General features: G+C 38.6%; 1 protein-coding gene across 1 annotated transcript in view; it reads left to right on the forward strand.

Annotated features, from left to right (window-relative positions):
• The window catches only part of LOC106700117 (glucosidase 2 subunit beta-like), a 172,095-nt gene that overhangs the window by 82,210 nt on the left and 63,042 nt on the right, over positions 1-26,843 (forward strand). Inside the window, exon 10 of the mRNA XM_023345949.1 lies at positions 2,461-2,530. Within this exon, the coding sequence (XP_023201717.1) occupies positions 2,461-2,530 (70 nt within the window). The remainder of the gene's footprint in view (positions 1-2,460; positions 2,531-26,843) is intronic.

Consider the following 26,843-nt stretch of genomic DNA (forward strand, 5'->3'; position numbering starts at 1 on the left):
CCTAGTGAATCTGTCTGTAATGCAACACACCATGCAAAAGTTTTCTTCTTCAGGGTGTTTGTGAAACTCCTGAAGTTTAGAGACGACACCACTTTAATTGGTCTGAATTAGGACAGTAATGAGTCTGCATACAAACAGGAGGTGAATCGGCTGGTCCGCTGATGCAGTCAGAATCACTTGAGGCTAAATCTGCTGATAACAATGGGGACTTCAGTAGAACCTGCATCCTGCAGAAACTTAGGGTGTATTCACACCTGACACATTTGGTCTGTTTTACATCCAGAGTTCATGATTTCAGACCTTTTGTGCAGATGTGAACACACATGCAAGTCCTGTTGACTAAACAACTGTTTATCTTCTACACTTGCCTTCAGACAATCTGTCCTGTGGTTTGACTCATCCATAAAACAGGACAGCTCCAAACTGCAACAAACAATTAGGTCTGCAGAGAGGATCATCAGGACTGACATCGCCTCTGTTCATGTCCTGTATACGTCCAGGGCCATTGAAAGGTCAGCTAATATATCTGTCGACACGACACATCCTGGTAACAGGTTATTTAGGCTTTTAGCCTCAGGTTGGCGATATAGAATGCTATTGTCAAAACCCAGCCTACACTGAGACAGTTTCAATCCCCAGGCAATCCATCTGCTGAACACAATGAAAATCTCACAGCCAGGGTTGACAGCTAACTTAGCTGGAAACAAATAAGCATATTTGGACTAGCACAGTAAGACTTCCCTCTTTTCATGTGCATGTACATGTATCTATACATGTATGTATGCGTGTATAACAAAAAATGGACTGTACACGCTTTTTCCTGTAAATACTACACATGTCCTTACCTGTCCCTCGAGTCTTTACTTGCTAAGTGTTTTTGACATTGAAGTTTGCTGTTGTGACTATACTTTATAATGCATACAATGGAAACGTAAGTCAAATTTCTTGCTAGTAGCTACAAACTTGGCAAATTTTGATCCAATTTTTAAAAGCCAAGGTTTTTTGACTATAAAGATGTGGTTTGGTATTTTTTTTTTAAACTCATTTCTTCTTCTGCTAAAACGTGTTTACTGGACGTAACATAATTTTTCTGAGTGAATGGATATCTGAACTGAAAAAACATTTTAAAAGTAAATGAAGTATAGATTGTATTTTTCCCTCATAATCTACCAACTGAAAGATCTCAAAAGTAACAGTACATGATGCGTTTGTCGATTTTTCAAGTAAAAGTGTGCAAAAAACCTCCAGCATGTGAATGATTGAAAGTAGTGTTAATCATTTTGAAGTCTTCTGACTTCAACGAAGTGCTATAAAACACATAGAATTTTGTGATTTTAATGCAACAACATAGAAAAAAGTCAGATGGATTTGAGCATCTTTGGTAGATACTGTAGTCTTGTTTGCACAAAATGACCATGAAAGCTTTTAATTTAAGGCAGAAGAATCATTTCACCCAATTGCTTTAGAACACATGTCAGAACTGATGCTTTTTTCCTTCAGCGGTTGCGTCTGCCTTCAGTCCAGTCTGTCAGAAAGAGAATCCAAACTGCAAACACCACATGAAAAGTCAAAGTGATCTTAAGCAGGTTTTTGTTCCCTTCAGAAGCAGTGAGTCACATTGCATTTGGTGACACCTCTCACTTGCACAGTTGAGTTTACAGTCTTGTTTTTCCATAACAGAGAAGATGACAGCATGCGGCATGTGACAGCTTATCAAATCAAACCCACATTTCCTCTTTCCCATATGTAGGACTCTTTTCATGTTGAGATGTCCTCACTGCTAGAGTCTCCTATAGAAAGCTTTTTTTTCTCTTTTGTTCCTATGAGCATCAAAAAGGAGGACGCATGAAGGAAAATAAACATTTTATAATCTAAGGGAGGAAAAATACTGGCTACAGATAAACATCTTTCTTTTTATCAAGTGTATCCTTTACTGCTAAGCTGCAGCTTAGTAGTCAATATTTACTCTGGGAGGTGATTATCGGCGCTAACAACTTCCACAAGCCACAGAATCAGAGTGTGACTTTTAAAATAAATTGTGGCGTCTTTTAAAGGGAAATTAAAGAGCTGAAATTGTTTTGGCTTTGCCTGGATTTCCCCTGTGACCTAAAAACAGAACACAAGCATCCAAGCATGTTGTCTTTCATCATTAAACTGTCTTTCGAAAGGCTCCTGAGAGAGGCTCCTGGAGCACAGCGAGAGATGCCTTGTACTTCGAAACATCAAGTGTCGTCAGCGTCTGCTGGGAGGTGCATATTAGAGTCGTGGACTTGAGCTGAAAGGATCTTTGAAAATAAAAAAAAATAAAAATCTCTCTTACCGGCTCTCTCTTTCACAAACACAAGATGTGCTGGTTTCCATGTCGCTTTATGCAATAACGCAGGTGATATCCAAGGTCTGCTAAGTGTACAGATCTTTGACCCTGCTTTCTGACCCTCTCTGCCTCCATTGTGCTCACAGATCAAAGACGCCCACAGTGCCCCAGGTGGTCTCATGAGTGAAGATCCTCACTTAAAGGCAGCTGACAGAGGTAAGTTATTAAACCTCACCACTGTCTTCGCACACACACACGCAAACACACGCCCACACATTTTCTTTGATCCCTATTGTAGGATGTCTTTCTTTATTTTTATCAAAGATCCTCTTACAGTACAATGCCATAGCTTTTTCCTACTATTACAAATACAGTTCTGTCTGTCATTACAGTTAATAACAATCATGCAACCGCAAGTCATCCTTTGGTTAAGATATAGCAATTGATCATAAATTCATTTACCACATAAGGTGAGTGCTCTTTTCAAAAAGTCTTGTAATATTAATTATATGGATTTTTCTAAGCTTTTTTTCAGAGTTGTGAAAGATGGGTACTCATTTTTAATGTGCCTCATATTGACGTAACTATACCACTTTTATGTGGATTGAAATGTTAAGAAATCAGGCAAATTTTGTTCAACATTAAGTTCTGTTGTGTACAGTATATAGTGCTATGAACTGTTCCGTTCCATAGTTATTTGGTTGCATGTTTATACACAAAATGCTATTTTGCTTAAATCATGAATTTACTTTGATCAGCCCAGATTTTTAGGTCATGTCACACTACATGCCTGGTTGGCATCTAAACTGAAGAATCACTGACATCTACATGTGTGAAAAGAGTTACAGTGAACCACAATGAGAGCCATTATGTACAAACTTGGAACTGTGGTGAACCTTCCCAGGATTAGCTGGCCTATCAAAATTACTCCAAGAGTTCGTTACTCATGTAGATGTTTGCAAAGAACTCAAACCAACAGGCGTACATGCCTCAGGTAGTGTCAGTGTTCATGATTCAACAGCCAAACAAAAGACCTATGCCTAGGTCTCTTTTTGTTCCGATTTTCTCTTTCCAACAATCGTTAGGATGCCCCAATTATTTGGTTGGTTCTAAAGATAATCTTTAGAGATATTTCTGCAGACTGGGGTGTGTTGGGTGATTTTTTCCACACAGAGGTATGTTGGGAACACTCCAAGCTAAAATCGAGGATATTCAATGTCTTGGGTTGTCTTGGCCTGATATTGCAACGTGTGTCACGTTTCCTAAGAAAGAATGTGACCTGTAGCCAATCAGAAAGCAAGGTGATGGAAACACAGAAGACCTTTTTTCAGTGAAATATACAACCATGTTGGTGTTTTAACCTCAACCAGCTACAACTTTTTATTCCAATATTTCCATGAGTTTGTGGCCTTCCCACAGCTTTTGACAAAATATTTTGTTATTGCATAAACAGTCAAAACTTTGAGATTAGAAAAGTGTAACTCAAAGTGCGTAGACCTTGTAAATTATGCATTCATAAAACCATTTGGCACACCCGTTCTAATTAAAGTTTCATAAGGTGCGTATTGAATTTGGATTACCTTAGTTTTGAGGTAAAAACCCTGCTACTGCAGTCAAGTCCGACCTGGGGGAATTGGCTGCATTTGTAGGTGTGTTGCTCGTCTCAAAGGGAGGAGCCAGAGACATTGGAGGTACTGTGACCAGGTTTTTCTCGTATAGAAAATGCGAGATAAATGATTATGAGATTTGTTTTTAAATCCTCCCATTGCTGGTTTTGCATCCTGCCTTCTCTAGCTGTGTATATGGAACCTGTAGAATATGTACAACTTTTTAAACAGAATTCATGTGATTCTTACAATAAAAACAGTAACATTCCATTTCTAAACAGATGTATCAATGATAAAGATGGCTCCTTTCTTTAAAAAAAAGAGAAAAAGTACACTGGCAATAAAGAAATTACAATTAGCTGAGTTTTCTATTTTGCATCCAATCACGCATGATTGGAGATTCAAGTTGGGGCACAGCTTTTCTGGCAATGCAAGAAGAGAATTCTTTGGGGGGACCGTTTGGTAGCTGCTATACTTATACGAAAAACTAAATGAAAATTGGTGCATGCTTTGAATGTGAAATTGTGACAATGGAAGTGTCTCTGATGAGATATATCACTCCATTTTACACTGTCTTTATGCTAGAGGAATAATATGATAAACTAAGGAGTTGGTATGTCCATATCTGGATTGAAGAACGGTCATGTGCTTATAGGGAGTTTGATCCAGACATTGTCAAAGTATGCTCAGTCTTGCCATGTAGTTTAAGATATTTCACCTGGAAAATGGCTAATGTATATTTAAGAGATTACCTGTTGCTGAAAAATATTCAAGCATATTGATCTAAGCTCTGCTTTGGATTTAGCTTTCAAAAATATTTAATCACACAAAAAGGAGTATTTTTTTTATACCTGGAAGCTTGGTGAATAAAACAGGTTATCAATTCATGGAAGCGGTGTTTTTCTATACCTCCCGCACATTTTCCTGCAGCCTCAGTTTGAAATAAATCGAAAGAAGGGTTCTCCTGATATAGATGTGATGGAGAGAGCTGTTTCCTGTGTATCGTGTTTTGTTTTCATACAGCCAGTTTATTCTCCCTTTCACACCACCAGCACATTATCCTGCTCCATCTGCTGCCAGGAGACAGAGCCAGGTATTTATGGTGAACATAAAAAGTGAGTGCATTCCCTGTCACCTATAGCCCAAGATTTACAGCATATTTGACAAACATTCTGAATATAAAAAAAAAAGAGTGTTCAGTTTGTATAAGAGTTTAGATCCTGTCTGTTGTGCAAGCTCCCAGCGGATGGTACCGTTAGTACATGTGCGTGCTGCTCGATGTGTATGTACGCCTCCCCGCTGAGCGGAAATGTGTCGATCTGTCTGCTTGTGGTGCTACATATGTGTCTGTACGCCTGTGTGTATTTTTGGGCGTGTGTGCGCGCGGTGAATCTGCCTGCTCTGAAACACCAGCAACAGATAACAGATGGTCCCCCTGCATTAGAAGTGTTTTATTTCCCCGAGGAAACCAGATATGTCAAAAATAAGCATGTGCAACATTAGTCATTTGGAATATTCATGCCCCCGCCGTCCGACGGTTTCCTTTTCACAGCCAAAATATCACCAGCCCAAATCTCCCAAGAAATGGAGAGAACAAAAAAAAAAGCAGTCAGCTGAGTTGATGGTGTGGTAAGGGTTGAGGTCATTCACGTGGTTTTAACATTGGAAATTTATTTTTTTGATTAAAAATGGGTTACAGTCTGGATATTTTCTTGTCAAGAATCTCACCTCCCCAGTTCCACTGGGTAATTTGCACACATGTTCATGAACCTGTCTGAGACCGAATAAACTCAATGGGTCACACTTTCCTCTTCCTCTTATCTTGCCATTTTTCTTTGTCATCTACATGTTGTGTCTCTGAACCTCTGATGTCTTTAATCTCCACCTCCTCTCGGTTCAAGGTATCTACCCCATCTCCTCACCACTGAGAGTGGTCAGCATCCTTGTCCTTGGCGGCAGACTTGTGTTTGCATCATTATCATGTCTGATTAACCATCCATGTATTTGGAGGTATTCACCCCACTGGGAGCCAATGGCATGTTTCTTTCCGACTGCAGAAAGCATGAATTTTGAGCAGCATGTTTGTCTTCATGGTCCCTCGTGTTCAGGGTTAATTCATGGCAGTGTGCGTGAATGGTGTACAGAGAGAGAGAGAGAGAGGAAGAGAGAAATTGCAGGCAATAAAAAGGAGGTGGAAAAGCTACTAAACAGGAGTGTGGTGCTTATCGCACAAATGCAATATAATTTATTCAGGAATATGCAAATCCAACAATCACTCTGCCTTGTTTACCGAAGGGACCTGCTGATTCAGAGACTGAAAGAGAAAGAGAGGCTGCCAGAGATGCCGACCTACAGTGTAGACTCAAAGGCGCCCAGCGCTAACTCATTTTACTGGTTTTCTTTAAATTGAAGAAATGAGGTGTGTCGGGCAATTTCTTGCTTATTTCCTAGATGCTATGTCCTTCACATTTAGTCTGCTTATGCTGGCTTGTTGACAGAATGACTGGAGTTGTGCAGAGTTTTGGGATATGTTGCCTCTAGCTTTCTTGCACGGTTAATTAAATCTTTGGAATTTGCAAACAGCGGTACACCGTAACAATATAAAAAGTGTACTATTATTTCATCCTTCAGCTCAGGCTGATAGATATTTGTGCCAATAAATATATTTTTGTTTTTGTTCATTAGCAGCCTATCTCAAATAACTGTGGCCAGCAAGAACTCACTGGGACCTCAGTTTGCAATGTTTACAGAGATTGTTTTTTTTTGTTTAAATGAGTAATTAGCATAAAAAACAATTTTATTAAATGTCACTTGCCTTAACACTGTGTCACCAGTGTGCTGTAATTATTAAGCACAAACTTTCTACCGTGATTGCTTGATTTTCATTGGTCCTTGTTAACTTTCAGAAACCTGATACCTTGTTACCAGTAACTAGCCCATTTCTAGTAACCATGTACTTGAATGTTGGAATTTGTAGATTTTTCACTGCACTTTTGATTTTAATGAAGAAATGCATATAAATCTTGTGTCCTATTAAACCTTGAAATAAGTCTTGGAACAAAAAAAATCTTGCTCTCAGCACTGAAATTAACTTTTGGCCAAAAGGACTCAACGGTAAAGGTTGGGGTAAAACTCTTCCACTGCCACCAAGACAGTTCCAGTCACTGATGATGATGTGATATTTACAAGAACTGCCACAGCCAGATTAACCCCAACAGAGGCCCAAGGGCAAAACTGACCTGTGGACTCGTGTTGAACCAAAGGTTTTGTAAATTTTCTGTTCATTGAATGCGCACTAGTCAAGGTTGACCTTCAGTAGTCAAATGGCAGATCTATTATAGTTTGCCTTGAGCCAGAAAAAAACAACGTGTGGTCAGTCAGTGGAATGCCATATTGACTGTTTTGTTTGTGTCAGCTGTGTTAGTGTTGATTGTTGTATCTTTAAGAATTTAATTATGTTTGGATTTGCACTGGTCTTGGTTAAGAAGAGGATTGTCATGTGTCATGTTTCAGTATCCACTAGAACAGGGGTGCCCAAAGTCGGTCCACGAGGGCCGGCGTCCTGCATGTTTTAGTTCCCTCCCTGGTACTACCAACAACCTTTTCAGCATGAAAATGTTCTTCTTAGGTCTTTGAAAGAGCCATCATTTGACCCAGGTGCGTTAAACCAGGGAGAGAACTAAAACATGCAGGATGAAGGCCCTCGAGGACCGACTTTGGGAACCCCTGCACTAGAATCACTCAAATTATGTAAATAACAACAAATATATCAGCCTATAACAAAAATAACTTGTGAAATTAGCGGTTTCAGGCAGTGATAATAGTAGTGTAAAGAATAATTCACCCTGATTTTCTGGTATAGACCAAAAACATTTATTACATTAATTGGTGATTTTAAAGTGACGTTAGGTGCAGTTGCATTTCTTTGCATATTGTTTCCCATTTCTCTGTTGGTCCTCTGATGGACTGGTGATCAGCTCAGGATGTACAATCAGTGGAGAATATATACCATAGACCTCTACAAAATATAAACAAATGTTTCATAAAAATCTCAACTTCATATCCAACTAGTTGGTCTTAATACCAAAATAAAACTAAACCACAACAACAGTCAGATTTTGAATGGTGTCTCTTGGAGAGGTCTTCTGGGATTCATGAAGAAAGCAGTTCACTATTCACTGATGCACTTTGAGATTTTTCTGACCATTTTAAATATTCACAAAACCTTCCCTGGTGTCATCGTTTTTGGAAGAATTTAGCTGAAGTTTTTTGTTTTTTTTAATCATTTTTAAAAAAAAATTTTAATCCATTTTATATGACCTGTAATTTAACATACCACCCTTGGCAGCTCAGTTGCATTGCATATAACATTGTCCAGATTTGACACCTGGTTTGTATAGTTCTTACGCATCTGAAGACTGGAGCAATCTTAATCTGTTGTGATGATGGCCTTATTGTAACATCTGCTAAAAGTTAATGTTGTGACAGGGAGAAACTGGTTACATTGATTTCAAGATTAAATTTCCTGTTGACTTGTTGGGGAAGAAGCGCCCTACGAAGTTAGGGGCTTTTCGTTTTTCTCAGCTATTTACACAGACCCACTTTTATTTAGTCAACCACAGTAATATCCATCTTGACCATATTCTGGCATTAGCGACTGTGGACCAGTTCAAGAAATCCTTGGAAGAAATAATTATAAAGCCTCATTTTGCTTTGCAAAACTGGCCCATTGGCAAGACAGCTTCCCATTAGATATGCCCGTCAGACTTCACTGGAACAACACTTCCAAAGAACTAAACAGCCAAAGTAAAGCAAACCGTGGAGACAGGTGATTGCCAGCATTTTAATTATTATTGTCTCTCACATTGGAATGTGGTAACTTTTACAGCTAAAACTAGCACAGGATGCTAGTTTCAATAGCAGTAGTGGTCATTTTTCCATATAAAATCTTTCTGTGTAAAAAGCTTTAGAAGAGCTAAAACACTGATTTACCTCACGAAGGTTAGATAACACATAAGGCACTTTGACAGCAAAGTTAAAGCTGACATCTCTCTTTGTAATCTGTTGTTACTGTAAAACTTCAAATAACCTAATGCCTTGGAGCTAAATAGAAAACGAGCTAGCACTTAATGTAAGTACATTTAAAAATGCTTCATATCCAAGCCAGTTATTTATGAAGGTAGTTTGGAGTTTGATTTGGAAACTTGAAAAAAGATAGAAAAATAATTTACATTTTTATCATTCTACAAAAAAAAAAAAAAGATCAGGGGGGACGATGAAGTCTTTTCAGCAGAGATAAAGCAAAATTAAATATTGAACTAAGAAGATATGAACATTTTGAAACTTGCAGAAGTTCTTGATCCATTTTAGTTTGGCCTCTGAAAGGTAAGGAGCAAAGTTTGGAAATTTAGCTGAGAAGAAGGCCTCATCTCAATTCCCAAAGCATCACCAACCGCCTAGCTGCACAGCAATTCTGAAGAGAAAAAAAGGAAAAAAAGACGCAGGTAAGGGATTTCTCCACTGACAACGCAAGAGGAGAAAAGCTTGCTATGTCATTCCAACCATCTGGAAGTCTGGCTCAGACTTGAGGCTGATGTGTAACTTTTAATTGGAAAGACAGTAGTGGGAGGCAGAAGAGGAGGAAGGAATGATCCCGATGGATAAGGAGGCAATGTCTGCTGCCAGATGGACAAACCTGAGCTTGCTGGTGTGCTTGCCATTTGTTTCAAGGGCCAATGCAATGTGTGCTGAGCATTACAAAGAGGCTGGTGGAGAGATTTGATCTGGCTCAATACATGTAGTTGGAAAGGCTGCTTTGTAGACAACAGAGACTTAGACTTTTGGCAGTGTTTAGTTTTAGCCTTGAAAGGTTTGACAGAAATGTCTTGAAGCTAGTGTAATCCAAAAATCAAGCTTATTCAAGAGATTACACTTCATATAATGGCTCTCTGTATAGACAACTGATTGCCTCTTGATTATAATTGTTGATCTCAATGCTAACAATCTGGATGTAAAACCTTTCTGTGGAGCTCTTTAGGCTTGGATTGCAACATCGAAGCGTTTTTCTTTCAAAAAGGCTTAAAAGTTGAGTGGTAAAGAGTGAATTTACTTGGAGATATTTTTTGGAATTCTTTGGCTACTTTGGAAAATTTAAAATTTTAATAAAAAAAAGTGGATTTATTTATATCTTATATTTTCCAAAGTAAAAATTTGATTCATGATTAATTATTTGGTAAAAAAAAAAAGTGGATTTATTTATATTATTTATATATTTATTTAATGACCAATCCAATATACCAATTGTCATTAAAATGCTTAATTATTATATGTCAATTCCCATTAGCTTTATTTTTTATTGCATTATACCTGTTATTAGCATAAATAGGTATTTATGTTGGTGATTTATGTTAATAAATACCTATTTATGGATCAGGTTGTTTTTAACCACCATGACGTTTTATCATGTATGGGTTCTATGAAAAAATGCAACTATTAGGAGTCCATGTTTCATCTTGTTTTTGTAGGCATAGTTAAAAGTGGAAATTGAAGCTCTACTTGTAGCTCTTTCATTAAAATCTGAAATATGATTGGCCATAAATAGTCTGCTTGCTAATTATCAGAATGAAGGTGATAGATTTAGATTCTGCAGATGGGTAGACATGGGAAAATGGCGTATTGTTTGAAGTACTTCTGTATGTTATTTTATACTGCTATTTCATCCCTATGTGACAATAAAAATGTTTTTTTCTAAATGTTTATAACTATACAGATTTTAACTAGTCTCAGTTGACAAATGCAAACAATAACTGCAAGTTAGTATATGTGGGTAATTACCAGTGTTGTATAGTAACGAAGTAAAAATACTTCACTACTTTACTTAAGTATATTTTGGAGTACTTCATACTTTCCTGGAGTATGAAAATTTTTGATGACTTTCACTTTTACTTCACTATATTTCCGAACTTAATTGCGTACTTTTACTCCGATACATTTTCAATGTGTGGTTTAGTTACTCGTTACAAAAAAGCGAGAGAGAGAAACAAAGTGTTTTGATCCCACCTACTGATTAGCAAGTAGCAAGCAGGCTACCGAACAAAGTCCGTAGCCTTCTTGCCTGGGCTTGTTCATCACCTCCAATAGGATACACCTGTTTCGCTTCTCCCATTAAACACAAAGCAAGTCTCGCAATCAGGAACAGCCACATGGAGGAGGAGACGGAGACCACAACGACTGCAACTACGTCGGACACGGCTCCAGGGGAACCACCAGCTGGTGATAGGGTGACCAGACGTCCTCTTTTCAGACCTAAAAAGATGTCCGGGGGGAATTTAAAAATTGTCCGGGATTTTGGTCAATTGCCTCAAAACACATCACATAGCTTACAGTGCATTGTAGTACATTAGTACATGTAGTACATTAGTGATTTGGAAGCAGTGTTTTTTAGGTGTTGCCTGAAGATACATCCACATCCATATGTGCTCCAATTTAGGTCAGATTTTATGAATTGCCTTAAAATGTGGCCACAAAGTTATGACACTGTGTCATCCATGCTTTCCCATTTGATTAAAACACAGAAATCTTAGTGTCTATAAATGTCTAAGTTTGTGGAAAGTAGCAACATTATCTAGAAAACCCATTTCCCCCATTATTCTGGTATTTTAGTTATCCTAGCCGACCTATAAACAGTAAAACTCTTAGTCTGATTTATTGTCTGACAGTGAGAAGCAAAGGTTGTCTTTTTATATAGTGTATGTAAATAGCAGGTTTGAATTTTACATGGAGTTACCATTTTAGGTTTAAAATAACCCATCAACTGTTCTCTGACTGTTCCCTCCCCATTACTGCAGTCTCACTTGAGTTTTTGAGTCTGAAGGAAAACCTCCAGAGTGTTGAAGGTGAAACAGGAGTCAGTTCCTGGGTCAAGAGTTTGGCTAATGAGAGTTTGAGTTAAAATTTAAGACGTGTATGTTTCCCCCGCCAGATCCCTTCCACAAGTCCCTTCGCTTCCTGCATTCACTAGTCTCTTCAGGGACCAGTATGTTTATCTTCATTTCACACCGCTCTCACACCGCATGCTCATTTTTCACTATTGTTGCCTCCCCCTCTAAGCCCCTACCCCTCCTCACACCTATTTGCCCTACCTCAGTCCCTCGTCCCCCCCGGCATTGCAATTCAATTTGTGCTGTATGTTTCATTCCCTGCTCCGATTTAAATGTATTTCATGTCATCTGCTTTTAATTAACTCTCAGGATATGGCGACGAGGGGAGGAGGCAGACGGAGAGATAAAACCTCTTCACATCCGCCGATGAGTTGTACTGGCAATCATTTACCACTTAGACAGCAGTGAAGAAGCCCCCTTTTTGTTGCCCTGGCAACCAGCGCCTTGGTGATTGATTCCTCGCCAGCGTGGCATCGCTGCAGGGAATATAGAGCGTGTGAGCTTAGCATGCTTGCTACATCTTTCTAATTAAAATGGGATTACAGAGTCATCGTTGTATGTACAAACAAATGCATGGCTGTGAAAAAAATCAATTTCGGTAAATGTCAAGACTGTTAAATACAACTGTGCATAAACAAATGTAAGCAGGCTCCATACACTGATATGGACATTCTGGGCACAGTGTACTTGGAAAGATGTGTTTCCATCTGATTTGTATGTTGGTGTTTGTCGATTGACAGCGTCGGTGCCCCCCTCCTGCATCCAGGAGTCGAGCATGATTGACAGTGCATGGATAATATTATGCAGCTCAAATCACCAGGCACAACAATTAGTCTGTTTGTTGCTGTCTGCTAATCAGAAAATATTCCTCAAATTGCAGCTTAATGTACTTCTTAAATGAACAACGGTTTCTTAATGTAATTGGATTAGGCAAGTCAATCGTATCTGTGTTGTTTCTGCTGTTGTCTCTCAGAGAGCTGAGAGTGTGGAGGGGCTCGGTGTTCTCCAATACGCAGAGCTGCTTTATTATTTTCACATCCTGCCATGGCTGTTTGCACTTGTGCCATGGGGATGCTGACACACTCTGGTATTATATTTTAAAATATGATTCTACAAATATATGAGTGGGAAATGATTGCGGCTTGGTGTCGGTGTAGCAGAGGAAAAACAAACATCAGCAATCTGTTGTGGCTTTTTAGAACTGAAAAATAATTTTAAATACTTTTTGCAATGGCTATCCTTCATTGTTGTCTATCATAGTATACTAGTCATAGTATAGCAGCGGCTTCACTCATGTTCACAGGGCATTCCAGTTGACTTCAAGTGCAACTCAAAGTCAAGGGTGGGTTCAAGTCAAGTCTTAGGTTTTTGGAAGGAAGTCCAAACAAAGTCCAAGTCTTTCAAAGGAAGTCCAAGTGAAGTCTAAGGTCTATAACGGGCAATTTCAAGTCTCAAATGAGTGAAATTAAAAGTCTCAAATCACACGTATGATTATTGTCTGAATTGCCGAAGACTGAAGGAGTGGCGTTTGCAAAGCAATTAATTCAAATATGCTATTCATTTTCCTTGGCACTTGTTGGCTGTACCGCCGAAAGTGAAGTTGATTTCCAGTGTGTGTTAATGCCTATTAAAGTATATTTGGTGTATGAACGATTAAATAAGGCAATCACAAATCTGTATGAGGTAATTGATCTAAATCATTTTGAAAACATGGGTTTAATATGTCCCCCACCGTCAAAAATAAATCTATTTTGCTAAATGTACCAGAAACTGTGAGAATTGTTTAAAAAAATTAAAACAGGAAGTGTTTTTATTTTTGAAAATCCATAGATCCATCCATTTTTTTTCTAATAACATAACTAAAATCTGATATTCAACCTGCTTTGACTGTCAACTCCTTAGCCTGATATTGTGCATAGGATTTTGTTCACCTTTCTTTGAGTTTGTGGATTTGCAGGATTAGGATTAGGGTTATTTTAAAATTTGTTGTCAAATCAAAATAGTAAAAATTTTGGATTGTACTTTATGTATTAAATAACACAACGGTGCAATTACTAAGGTGTGATTGATGTAACATGGGGCCTTAGGCTGCTTCCCAAGCTGTGTGCTTTGGCACTGCCTGTGTGGGATGTTTCATTACAGCAGAGGTAATAATAGACTGGGGAATTTCTAATGTGACACCTTTATATACCTTTGAAAAATTGTGTGGAAGCCTCTGACCGCTGGCAGAAATAAATAAAATTCATGTTTAGTTGTAAACAGTGGCTATTATTGGCAGATATGTCATGAGACGTACAGTGTATTCAACCTTTGGAATGGAGCACAATTTTATTCCAGCCATTGAAATTCGAAGCAGGTCCACCTGCAGAGAGAGAGAGAGAGAGTGGACTGCAAGTATAGCATACATCTACTTTATCATCTCTTGGATTTTACAGGGCTCTCTGAGGCTAACGCTCTTCTCACAGAAATGAAAGTGCAGTTACTGCCTTATGAAACGGAGCCCCAGATTAGGCATCAATCACTTTCACCCTTCTTTTGCCCTTTCAGTCTTTACTCAGATTGGCTACCTGACTTTTGTGTGCTCAGCAAACTTGCTGGGTCCTTTTTTTTTTTTTTTTTTTGCTGTACCTTGTATGAGAAATATGAGAACATAAAACAGAGTGAAGGGTTTAATTTGAAATGAGACACCTCAGGCAAAAACTGTCAATTTTGAGTGTTTTTTGTTTCCATCGCGCATATTTTTCACGATGCACTATAAAGTACTTATTTTTTACTTTACATACATGCACCAATCTATTCTGGAAAGCAGATTTTATTAAACAAGATACTTCTCTTTAGTTAGATGAACTTCATATTTTCAAAACTTCAAAAATATAATTAGTTAGTTTGTATGACCATAAACCTCTGCCCTGTATTAAACTTGTATTCAAGATTGATTGCTGCTCTTTTTCAGTGACTAGATTCTCCTCAGGCTAAACTAGTCTACCACTAACTTTAAAGATGACATGCAGTGTTATTTTCTTTGTACCTCACCATTCTGTGTTCTCTGTTTGGACATATATTTTTAAAATTATAACATATCAATATTAATGTCATAGTAATATTATGTTACTGGTAAGTTTTCTTTTACTACTTTAAATGAATTCATTATATTCAAACCTGAGCGCGAGGTCGAACCTGGAAAATAAATAATTAGAACATTTAATATATACCTGATTTTCCAGACGCTAAGATGCACTTTTTCAATTGTTAGGCTGGTCATTAGACTTATAGTCAGGTGCTACATATACATGTTTTTTTCCCGGTTCATGCTGCAATTTTAAATGTTATGTGTTAATTCTTGCTGACTGACATGATCCAAGGATTAAACAAAACAGTTTGCAGCTGCAAGGAAAACTAAACGACTACATTGTTTTGCACATCCATCCATTGTCTTTTCCTGCTTATCCTTGCCAGGTAGCTAATGCCCTAACCAGTATATTATTACTAACTCCACCTATAAACAAAACTTAATTCACACCATACCTTTAAGCCCAACTAATAGAGTGCATTCCAACAGGAAAAAATTTCCTTAGTTTCCACAAATAACCTCCCTTTGTTGGTGGAAATGGTTAGAAGGGTCTTCTTCTTGCAGTATATGCAAGAGCACACACAAAGGTCAGAGATATTTCCAAATCTGCAAGTTGACAAAGGTTTCAAACAAGAAGTCTTTTGGTACTATTAACTGTAAACCATATCCTACTTGTACCACAGACCGCAAAGGGGACTAAAACATAAATACGGTTCTGTGGATGATCAAGTCACATTGACATACAGCTTTCTTCTAAGATTAACTATTATGAGATTTAACCCAACAGGTTAATAACTTTACACCTATGCAGCCATGTCTTCAAACACATAGCCTTTATTTCCAGGTGGTCTAGCTTTCTGAGAGGGAGTGATAGTGACAGCTTCCTTTTCTTCCTCTTCCTTTTCTTTTTGGGTTGTGTGTTAGAAATCCCACATATGTCTACGCATTCGATGGCGGGTTTTGCTCTTCTCTTGAGAGCTGAAGAAAAAACATGTGGGATTTTGTTCAAGCAAAAGTGCAATGACTTCTCTATCTCTCATTTACACCGGCGCCTGGCATCAAGCAGGAGCTGATGAACCAATCTAAATCTGGACCTTGATGATGGAAAATGATTTGGTCACACTGCTTTGCACGTGACTCTCGCAAAACCCAGTGCAGACGATAGTGCTAATAGATAATTGCCAACATAATCAGAGGTGACATGTTGCATGATGTTACACGGACAGCCATTCATTTGGTTGCAACATGGCAATTTAAAGAATGCTTACTGAAGACAGAGGTTGTTAGTCCCATATAATTCCAGCTAATGTCTTGTATGTTGTAGTACTTCAGTATCCCAATGTAATATCTGATAATTGACCATACAATTAGGGATTGTATTGCTCGGAATACCACAACTGCAATAGGACAATGGCAGCATACATAAAAAGTAAGCGTTCTTGTCTCCTTTTATTAACTTTTCTTCCCCAAGACAGCACCAATTAGCATGCAAAAGTCTCCCTTTCTTCTCACTCATACACATAAGTCCACTCATGGAGACACACACCCTCATCATAGCAGTTTTCTACAGACTTACACCGCCTCCCTTTGCCTCCCACTCATCCTGCTGATTGGAGTTGTCAGGAGTCAGAGGGTCACAGTAAAGGATGTCAATATGCCTCACTCTGAGACACAGAGATGTGCGTACACACATTTGCACACCATGCACATACACACAGTAAAGCTGCAAAGAGGTGAAGCAGTAAAACTGGCAGACTGTAATGCAGCTCTGTCTTAAGTATATATAAACATTGCACAGTCACCCTGTCCCATCAATGTATTTGACTCCGTCTCCCACTCACCCGTGTACGTTGAAGTAAAGAGGATTCAATTCATATTCATTATTCATCTGCAACTGCCTTGAGTTTAGTGATTGGATATACTATCTACAATCTGATGAGTCTTCCACCTGCTCAGCCCCAAGAGAGGAATCTGGATTTCATTTTGCCTTAAAATGGAATGCTTAAATTTTCCTTGTAGCACAGAGTATTTATGCATATTAAGCAGTGCTAATGTGGCAGAAATAAACCTTTTTTAGTAGAAGGTTTTAAGACTTAGACTTACATCACCTTCACTTAGAACATAACAAAGCTCATGACCAATTGATAAGCACATTCACAGATACTAATGAATGAATAAAAAAACAAACAAACAAGCAAACACAACACTTATAAAGCACAAGAGTATTTTTATCTCCCCTATAAAGAACTGTTGATTCCTACTCAAGCAACTTTGGTTCTTGCGATGTTTAAAGGTTCATTGGACTGTGTTAAGGCTATCATTTGTTATTATGATAGCCCCAACACTTGTAATCTTAGCGCGCAGTGTTTCTACCACATATGGGTTTCAAGTTCAGGATGCTTGAAATTAGTACAACATTTTGCAGATGATATTTTTCTGGTCCTCTTATCGAATGCATACGATCAATAGTTAACTTAAGAAACCCAGGTGAAGATTTGCCACTTTATCTTTGGCAAATCTCAGAAAGATATGTGGCAAAGTTATGGTTGAAAATGAGCTACTGCCCCTGGTGGTGTAGAGTAGATGTCTCGAGATCTTGTAGACACATCGGAGTTGAATCAAAATTTGCAGCTGTGAAAATTAACATTTCTGTTTTATTCTATACTTGTTACAAAGAGTAGGGAAATTAACATTTACTTTTTCATCTTTATTGGCAATAAGCCTGGCATTGCTAATAAGTCTGTTTATTTTCTTTAAAATACTGAAAATATTGTTTGAAAGGAAAATACTTCTATGGATTGAGCATTAGAGTTAAGTTGCACAAATAAAATCTTGCCTTTTTATGTAGAAACATTCGACAAAAGAATTGATATCCGTCACTGCAGCATTACCAAAAAGAAAAAATGGTCAAACAAAAATTCTATTTCCTATTGTGATTAATTCATAGATCACAGATATTTCTCCCCAATCTCAAAATCTAAATATTGTCTATTAAGCATATATTTGTAGAAATTAAAAGCTGTTAAAAATAGCAAAATTTCTGTGGGGTTGTTTTAGACCTCAAACAATATAAGGAAAAAACATTTTAAACTGCATTAAAAGTATTTTGACTTGGGAAGATTTCAAAGCGAATGGTAGTTAAACCCCAATTTTCAACTGCAACTTTCATGCTTTGTTTTCTTTAGCTTCCCCCACTGAATTAAATTAAATTAAATTAATCATAAAAAAAAAAATCAAAACTTGTCCACCAGAGCTTAACTTTAGGAGACTAAGGGCAGATTGAAAAACCCTGAATATACTCACTGATTCTCTGCATCCAAATATGCCTAATTGGGCATTTTGGGTTTCTGTTTAGGAAAAAGTCATTTGGATATGCTTCAGATGGAGGAAGCCTCAGGGTGGACCAGGTTCACACTGATTATATCTCATGACTGGCTCAGGAACACCCAAGGGTTCCTCTCGCACTAGAGCAGAGTCTGTGATTCGATATAATCAAAATGGTTATGAATATTTGATAATCTTATGCAACACTTGTTTAAAAATAAATTTTAAAGCGAGAATCTTCAGAATCATGCAAGGCTAGTTTCAGGAATAAGAGTCTTCTGTTTTGGCACAGTTGCAAACCTGCCAAAGCTATCCACCTAATCTGACATGTGAGGCAAAAGGGCCATGATAACTCTGGAGAATCCACAACGCAAGTGGAAGCATAGGTAAACAAGCCCAAGATTAAACTTTTGGGTAAGTACAACACTTTGTTTAGTTAAATTTGCCAACACGGATATAATTGGCTACAAGGCCACCATGTTACCAATTAAAACAATGCTCTGCCGTGAGCAGGATAGAGCCACTGAGAGTGAGAGCTGAGCAGCAAAAAGGAAAAAAGTGGGGAGCCGACTCTTATTCATTGATCTCTGCACATGACCCATCACTGATTTCCAACCAGTTTTAGATGGGCTGCTGCTCCACTACAGCTGATTTAAATGTGCCAACCTTCCCACTCACTATGTTTAAGTTCTGCAGAGGCCTGCTAACGAACCATCATTTGATTTAGATGTGTTGAACCATAGGAAGTAATTAAATAGACTGACTTTGGACACAACTTATCAAGCTTTTTTAATTGTTGTTAAAAATGCTCTGTAAAAAAGAAAATTTGCAATATATCCATTGTCTAGATGTGCAAAACTAGTGGAGATACACCAACAGGTAGTTGGGTATAATTGGAGCAAAACACAGTGACTCAAGGTGGTGAATACATAAGACAGATTCTTAGTTTTATCATTTAATTGCCACTTTTCAATTATGCACAAATTCTGCTGGTCTATCACAGAGAATGGAAAAACATCTATAGTTGGTGGTTAAAATGTGACAAAATATGGAACACTTAATATCAATCACTGTCTTCTCGCTTTCCATACCTCCCGGCTCTATAATATTTGGCATCAGCCAAATGGTGAAGCAACCACTGTAAGACCATCTCACTAACTGTAGGGTCATCAGAGACGGTAGCAGAGCCTGGCAGAAACAGAAAACGATGATTGTTTGACAAGACATGGGCCGGGCTATCTTTATCTGTATCCAAAAGCAGACAGCCACACGCAGAAGCTCACAGGCAGTTTGCTCACAAATCGTTTTGGGCACCTGTCATGCTCGATTATAATTAGCAAGCGGACATCTAAATAATTGCCATCAGGCTCTGTCTGATGTATCAGTGTTGCCCCGTTCCTCGCCTTTAGTTGTAGTATTATTTAAAGGGCCAGCGAGCTTTCACAAAGCCAGTGCCCTCAGCAAAGTCCGAAGCAGCGGTGCTCAGCCTGCGACAGCATCTGGATCACTGCAAATAATTAACTGGCACAAGAGGGTTTGGTGTTGGTTTCACCATTTGTTTTGTCCACACTTCTCCCTGAGTGACACAGACACACACACACACACACACACACACACACACACACACACACACACACACACGCACACACACACAGATGGATGCACATACAGGAAGCTTTTGATCATCACTCAGACACTGCCAGGAGATAGGGAGGTAACACACTCATCCCATTGGGGATTACAAATGGTTGTAAAAGTAAATGAGGCAGACGGGTCTGTCAGAAAAATAAATAAATACCTTAGAGAAGTGACGATTTGCTGAGTTCAATCACATCTGTAATTTAAAACGAATTACTATCACCAACTATGAGAATAATATTAGTAATAAAAGCAAATGTTGAGGTGATGGATTCGACTGCAACATGTGCTGCTACTCTGTTGGTCAAAATTTTGTTGAAGTGCTGTCATCCTTTCGTTTTGTGCGTTTTGAGAGTGTGTCGGATCTCAGCTTGCTGCTATAAAAGGCTGCGCTCCAGGGCCGGTGAGAGCTATCCCAGAGTGTATCGCCAGCCGTTGCGTGACGACTTGACTCACACTTGTCGTTCTTCCCTCTTCCTCTTTCCCCTTGATTAGGCTGCAGTGTGGAGAGATATGTCAGAGCGACACACGCATGCGTACGCACACATACACACAAGCACACACAAGCACACACAAGCCGTCTTCACCAAAGAGTTGTTGCCTGTGGGGAGACCGAGGGTCAGTCCACCCTGCACATCTCCACCCAACCCCCTACGTTTGAAACCTGAGGGTGTGTGGAGTTCACTGCTGCTCAGCAGCGCCCTCTCTGGCCTTAATGTAGCTTTCCTCAGATTGAACTGTGATTCCTTTCACTGCAGATTTCATTGGAATCTTACCAGTTCCCAACAAACGTAATTTCAAAGAATTTTATCATTTCTATCAAGTTAGATAGAAATTATAAAGACAATCTCCTTGTCTTCCATAGGGAGGTTATGGAAGTTAATCTTCCTAATTTCCACATTTATGATTATCATAAAAATGGTAATGTCTTGTGCAATTTGATTCAGTTGTAAATTGTTATCTGAAAACTTTGTTACTCTCTTTACCCATTTGTTTTAGGCCAGTTGACTGACAGATTGACTCCAGATCAAAATCAAAATATTTCTAAGTGACTTTCTTCTTGTAGATATTATGGATTGGTGTAGCTTAACAATAGATGAGTAAAATATAGAATATAATGTTGTCATCATTTTGATGCCAAAAACTGATTCATGATCAGTTTAAAACACCCCAAGGCTGATGCACCATTTTATACCTGATGACATGCTGAGATCTACACAGTATTCCCTGTGTTTTACTTGCTCATTTATTGATGGTTTTGGTTTGATATGTTTAAAAAGAGATTTTTGATGTATTGGGATTTGTTTTAAATTTGATACATGGACATCTTCAGTTTTTAACTCACAATATTATAGGTTCTGCTGCACTGCACCTCAAAGTGTAATATTAAGAGTATGACAAGCCTATGATAATTTGATTAAGGCCAAGATACACTGTTTTCAGCCAACTTTTCATTCCCCAACTCAAATGTTTCCTGACTTACAGGCTCCAACTTAATTCTTAATTAGTCAGGCTGTCAGCTGTTGTAACCAGCTAGCAGCTAGCTGCTTAGCATACACGCCACACGTAGCATAGCAGCAATAGTTTATAAATGCGTTGCCCTAACAGAAGTGGTGCCTCCTTTTTTCAACACCATACCTGGCTGTGTTTTATACAACTTAAATATTCCCAACAGCTATGTTTTTTTTTCTCTTTTAATCAAGGGAAAATTGTAGTTTCCCTTTTTACTCTGCAAACAGGTGTAGGAAGGACAGCACTGCATTTTTCTGTCCTCAAGCACTTTCTCTGGTATCTCATTGAACAAACTTAAGTATTATTTTCAGTGTGACTACAATTTAATCGGTCAAGGTTCTTTTTACTGGGTCCATGTCTGTTAACATTTCTTTCATTTTTGTAGCTCTAAAAAACTTATTTAATCTTTCTTTAACCTAAGCTAAGTACAAAGAGTTCCATAAACAAAGTCTTATTGATTCATAGATTGATTTTTCTGGTTTGTTCAATAGTCTCTCCTGTCCTCTCTTAAATCCAACTTTAAACCTTCACACAAACACACTTCATTCCCCCTGACTCACTGCTCTACAGCTTACCCAACTCACACTCACAGGCTTCTTCTGCTGTTATCTCTGTGCACAGTAGTGTCAGCATGTCTGAGTGTGAATGCAGTTGTGCTTGTTTGTCTTTGTCTGCCTTGCCCTCTATTTTGCTGATGTGTCTGACACATCCTGTAAAGGCCTGTTTGGAGAGGCATTAGCATAGCATTGCTCAGAATGAAACAGAGAGGACACAATGAGGGCTGTCTGTAGTTCTACTGACTTTTCTGTGATGAACCCTTGAAGTTGCAGGGCATGTAAAGCCTCTTTGCTCCTTCAGCTCAAGATCTGCAACAGCATTGCAGGAATCCGAGGCGACAGTGTCGTTATTTTGTCAGAGTAGTTGCTGTTCACTGATCAACGCACCCAGCCCATCCTGTTTGTGTACTCTGTTTTCCTTGATGCCTGCTCAGCAAGCTCTCTCCGTGGTGCTGACTTAGATGGAGCAAACTGGTCGTGTCCACAGTCCTGCCATGCTTCTGTTTCAGCCGCTGCCCGCTGAGCTACAGCTGACTCTGTTGTCTTTTCGTCTCTTTACCCTTTCTGCTACCTCAACTGTTTGTAGCGGAGCTTGTGTCATCCACCGTGCTTACACCGCCGGTTTGGGTTCCAGTAGCTGCCCATCAGCCACTTACAGCAGGCGGAGTCAGTCCACTGCTACAGTGACTGACTCCATTCTGGACCCATTCTGGACCCACCATCTAAATTCTAAAGAAAATATTTTCTCTTTTACTCTGAAAATAGAGTACTGTGACTCTGTTTTCTGCATTGGGGTGAGCGTCACCAGGGGCTCCAGCAGAGCGCAGCAGTTTCAGTTGACTGGGTTTTTGTACGTCTCCTCCTGTGTGGTCTAATCAAGCCTGGAGCACCTGAGTTCTTTTGCTTCCTCTGTGCCCCAGCTTCCTGAATGCAACACTTCAATGTTATTTCAAGAGTCAAACCTGGTGAAACTTTAAACCCGGGGTGAGCATGTTTTTGCTTCCAGAGGGCCATATTAACTTAGTTAAACCAACCGAAAGGGCTGCTCATTGAACTGTGGAAAAAGAAATCTTTCAGGAGGCTTTGTAACAAGACATGCTCAGTGGTTTTCCTGCTTTTCTTTCATGTCAAGTTTGCTTCATGTGTAATTTTCATGCTTGGCTAAAAAAAAGAGCTCTTTGATCATATCAATGGTATCGTAGACAATCAAATATATTGTCTGGTTTAAAACATGCAACAGCTGTTTCACCTCAAAGTCCCTTTTACAGTGCACTGTGTTTTTGCTCAGTCAGCTTGATCCATTTGATGCAGCTGGCTGGGTTTCTTTAGATTGATAACGTTTTATCAAAGAGGAGTATTAGTGGTGGGCACATTTCCACTTTTCCACTACTGCAATTTACTTTTAGAGCTTTCACTAACTTTGAAAATGGTTGGTGTACATAACTTTTCCTAAATAATTTTTTGAGGATAAATTCTAAAGTGCTAATTTACTTGGTTGTTTAGTAAACTTTCAGTTGCATGAAGTTCGACATTTGGTTATCAACTACTTCAAGTAGTTAGAGTAGCTAGCTCTAAAATAAAGAAAAATAAGAAATGGGAGCAAGAGTCAAAAGATATAAAGAGAAAAAATATTGAAAACTACAATGTATAATCAAAAAAGCTGTTTTCTAGATATTCTTCTTTCCCAAAGTAGCTGCATGTGGTGGAGATTGCCTGGAAAAGGGCATCCATGATCTGGAGGTTTTTGCAAACCTCCCTTATCATTCATTCCCAACCGTCAGGGGGAAACATGCAGGGTTGAATGCTATAATGAAAACATTTATCATTTTAGCTATGTGAAACAGTTGTGACAATAAACCGTGCCATAAACGCATAAAATTAATAATTTTCTTATGGTCAGAACTTGGAACTTGAAGCACCATGATATCCATTTTTCAATGTTTTTTATATCGTTTTATTTGTTGAATTCTGCTGCAAGCATATGAAATAAATTAGCTTTGAATATATGGGTACTGTGTAGCAGGGTTCACTTTGATCTAATTTAAAAGCTGCTTCTAAAGATACGAGGGTAAAAATGGTAAACAGAAAAAAAAGAAGTAGGCATAATTTCAGACTGGAACTTAATGTGGGGCCAATTATAGAGAGGTTAAACTTGTGACCTGCTGTCCATCGGGCTTATTCGCAATATTAAAACGTTTCTACTTTAGCAAATGCATCATGTTCAAAAGCACAAAATATAAAAGTATTTTGCTTTAACATGTCACTAATTAGGTAGACTGGTGAATTCCAGCGCTCTGAGAAAGTAAACGTTAACATAGGTATTTGTGCCCTGGTATTCATCAAACCTTGGCGTGTTAATTAAAGTCTCTGTTCAGCACTTTCCAAATGAGATGCGAAATGTTAAACATGAGAGGTTTGCCATTAACGTGGCGCTTAGCGACACCTCTGACCCTGACTCGGGGCGACCTTGTGATAAAATTGTGCTTACCTGGAGTGCTGGATCGACAGAAGGAGCAAAGAGGGAGTCGACTCAAGAGCATTGGGGGAAAAGAGTACTTGTATTTATTTTGCTGAGGAGTTGCAGGAACATTTATAGCTACTTGTGCATTTTCCTCTTCCTCCACTGAGTTGCAGAGTGTGTTTTGTACCCTTTGAACTTGAAAAAGTTTTAAAGATATAAAACTTTCTTTGTTACATCATACCCACCAACGTTAATGCTCAATACAAAACATTGGAGGACTGTGAAGTGGAAGAAAATGGGAGCCTGACTTTCACAATATATTAGAAACTGAAATCTGAGAATGACATGCATATGTATTCCATCTCAATGTTTTGTTGAGCCTCCTTTCACTTAAACGACTGCAAGTCTTTTGTGGTCCATCTCTCCCCACTTTGCACATCTGCAGACTGAAATCTTATGGATTTTTTTTTTTGCTAAATAATTCAAGCTCAGTCAAATTGGGTGTTGAGCAATTTTCAAATCCGTCCACAGATTCTCAGTTTGACTTATGTCCTGCCTTTGACTAGGTCATTCTAAGACATGAACATGCTTTCATCTAGACCACTCTGTTGTAGCTCTGACTGTATGTTTAAGGTTTAAAGTCTTTTGCAGACTCACAGGCTTTTCTTTGAGGAACTCTTGATTTATGGAGCGCACAATTAACATTCGAAGTGTCGACAGATTCTTTCACCTCAGCTCAGGATGTCAGCAGCTCCTCCAGAATCATCACTGACCTCTGGACTGCTTCTCTTAATAATGTCATCCTTAACCTGACATGTCTGTTGTGTTCCTTGGTCTTCATGATGATGTTTGTTCACTAATGATCTCTAACAAAACTCCGAGACCCTCTCAAAACAACTGGGTTTATACATGTTTACTAATTTGGTGACTTTTGAATATTGCATATAGGGATATCTAAGTAAAAGGGTTGAAGATAAACATAGGCCACACTCTTCATATTTGTTTCAGCAAGATATTTTCAAAACCTACTATCTTTTTTCTCTGGCGTTACAGTTAGGCACTAATTTCTGTTGATATGTTACATAAAATCCCAATGAAACAGAAGGCAATATGTGGAAAAGTTATTTTGCAAAACAGTGTGCACCTCCTGCCCTCAGTCTCATGTTTTAATAGCCACAGGAGGAATGTATTGGATTGTAATCACTTGAGTGATACACTAAATTAGCCCATTTTTACTTAATCAAATGTTGGAAGTGTGATTTGAGGAGTTGCCAGCTTTCTGTCTTTCTGTGTTTTCTGAAATAGATTTTTTTTTCTCTTATTCCCACTCGTGAAGCTTACAGCGTTTGGCATCATACCAAAAATGATCCCAGATAAAGATACTTTGAGATGTTGCCTTCGACTGCTCTCCAGTGTGCAGCCCCAGATTTGTGAAGAGCACTCTTTTTTTTTCTTTTTTTTTTCATGTGCACCTGTCCATCAAACATTTGCTTTACCTCTACCATTTCCTCGTTTCATATCACGCAACTGCTCAAGTTAACATTTACTTTTGACAAACAAAGGTAAACACAAATGCTAAACATGACAGAATGCTAAAGTCCTGAGGAATCCTCCGGCTTCTGGACCATCTCTGGGCTCTTCCCTCGGCAGACAGTGATTATCACTTGCAAAACCGTCAAGCGGGAGCATGTTGATTTGTACATGAGAGCGGCTTGCTTCCTGCTATTACAGTGTGTTGCAAGATGACAGAGTTACCCCGGAAGGGGACCAAGTCATGAGCAGAGGAGACGCAGAAGTAGGTCAGCTCCTAGGCGTTTGTTACATCATACATATTCATATAAACAGCACCCAGTCGCTGCAGAGCAGACTCATTCCAGACAGTGTGTTTATTCTTTTCACTGAACTCCGCCCCCCTCCCTTTTTAAATGTTAGTGATTACACGTCACGGTGGCAATATAAGTACTCAAACCCAACCTCTGAATTATTGCAAAAATCTAACGGTATGCCTTGTTGAATTTATATACGGACATGAAACATATTCAAACATAATTGATACATTTGTCGTAGCAAAAATATAAACAAACTGGACAAAAATACAAGGAACACAGGCCGTGTAAAACACTTTTTTTTTATTTGCATTGGAGGAAAATGCTTTTCACCACCAAATACGAAAAATGTTTTTTGAGGGAAATCAAAACTTAATTTCTCGTCACTATGAGAGACCATTGTTTCAGTTGCATACTGAAGAAAACGTGTTTCTATTATTTTGTGATGTTTGTTTTGTTGGAGATACGCCAAAACCTTTCCTCTGTTTATTGTTATGGTAACACTAAAGAAACTAAACTACAAAATGTAACAAACACAAACCACAGGGGATATCATACATTTCCTTAGCTCTTTTGCAGCATTTATTTATTTTA

The sequence above is a fragment of the Xiphophorus maculatus genome, chromosome 14, assembly GCF_002775205.1.
Source record: "Xiphophorus maculatus strain JP 163 A chromosome 14, X_maculatus-5.0-male, whole genome shotgun sequence".
In the NCBI taxonomy this organism is placed as follows: Eukaryota; Metazoa; Chordata; class Actinopteri; order Cyprinodontiformes; family Poeciliidae; genus Xiphophorus; species Xiphophorus maculatus.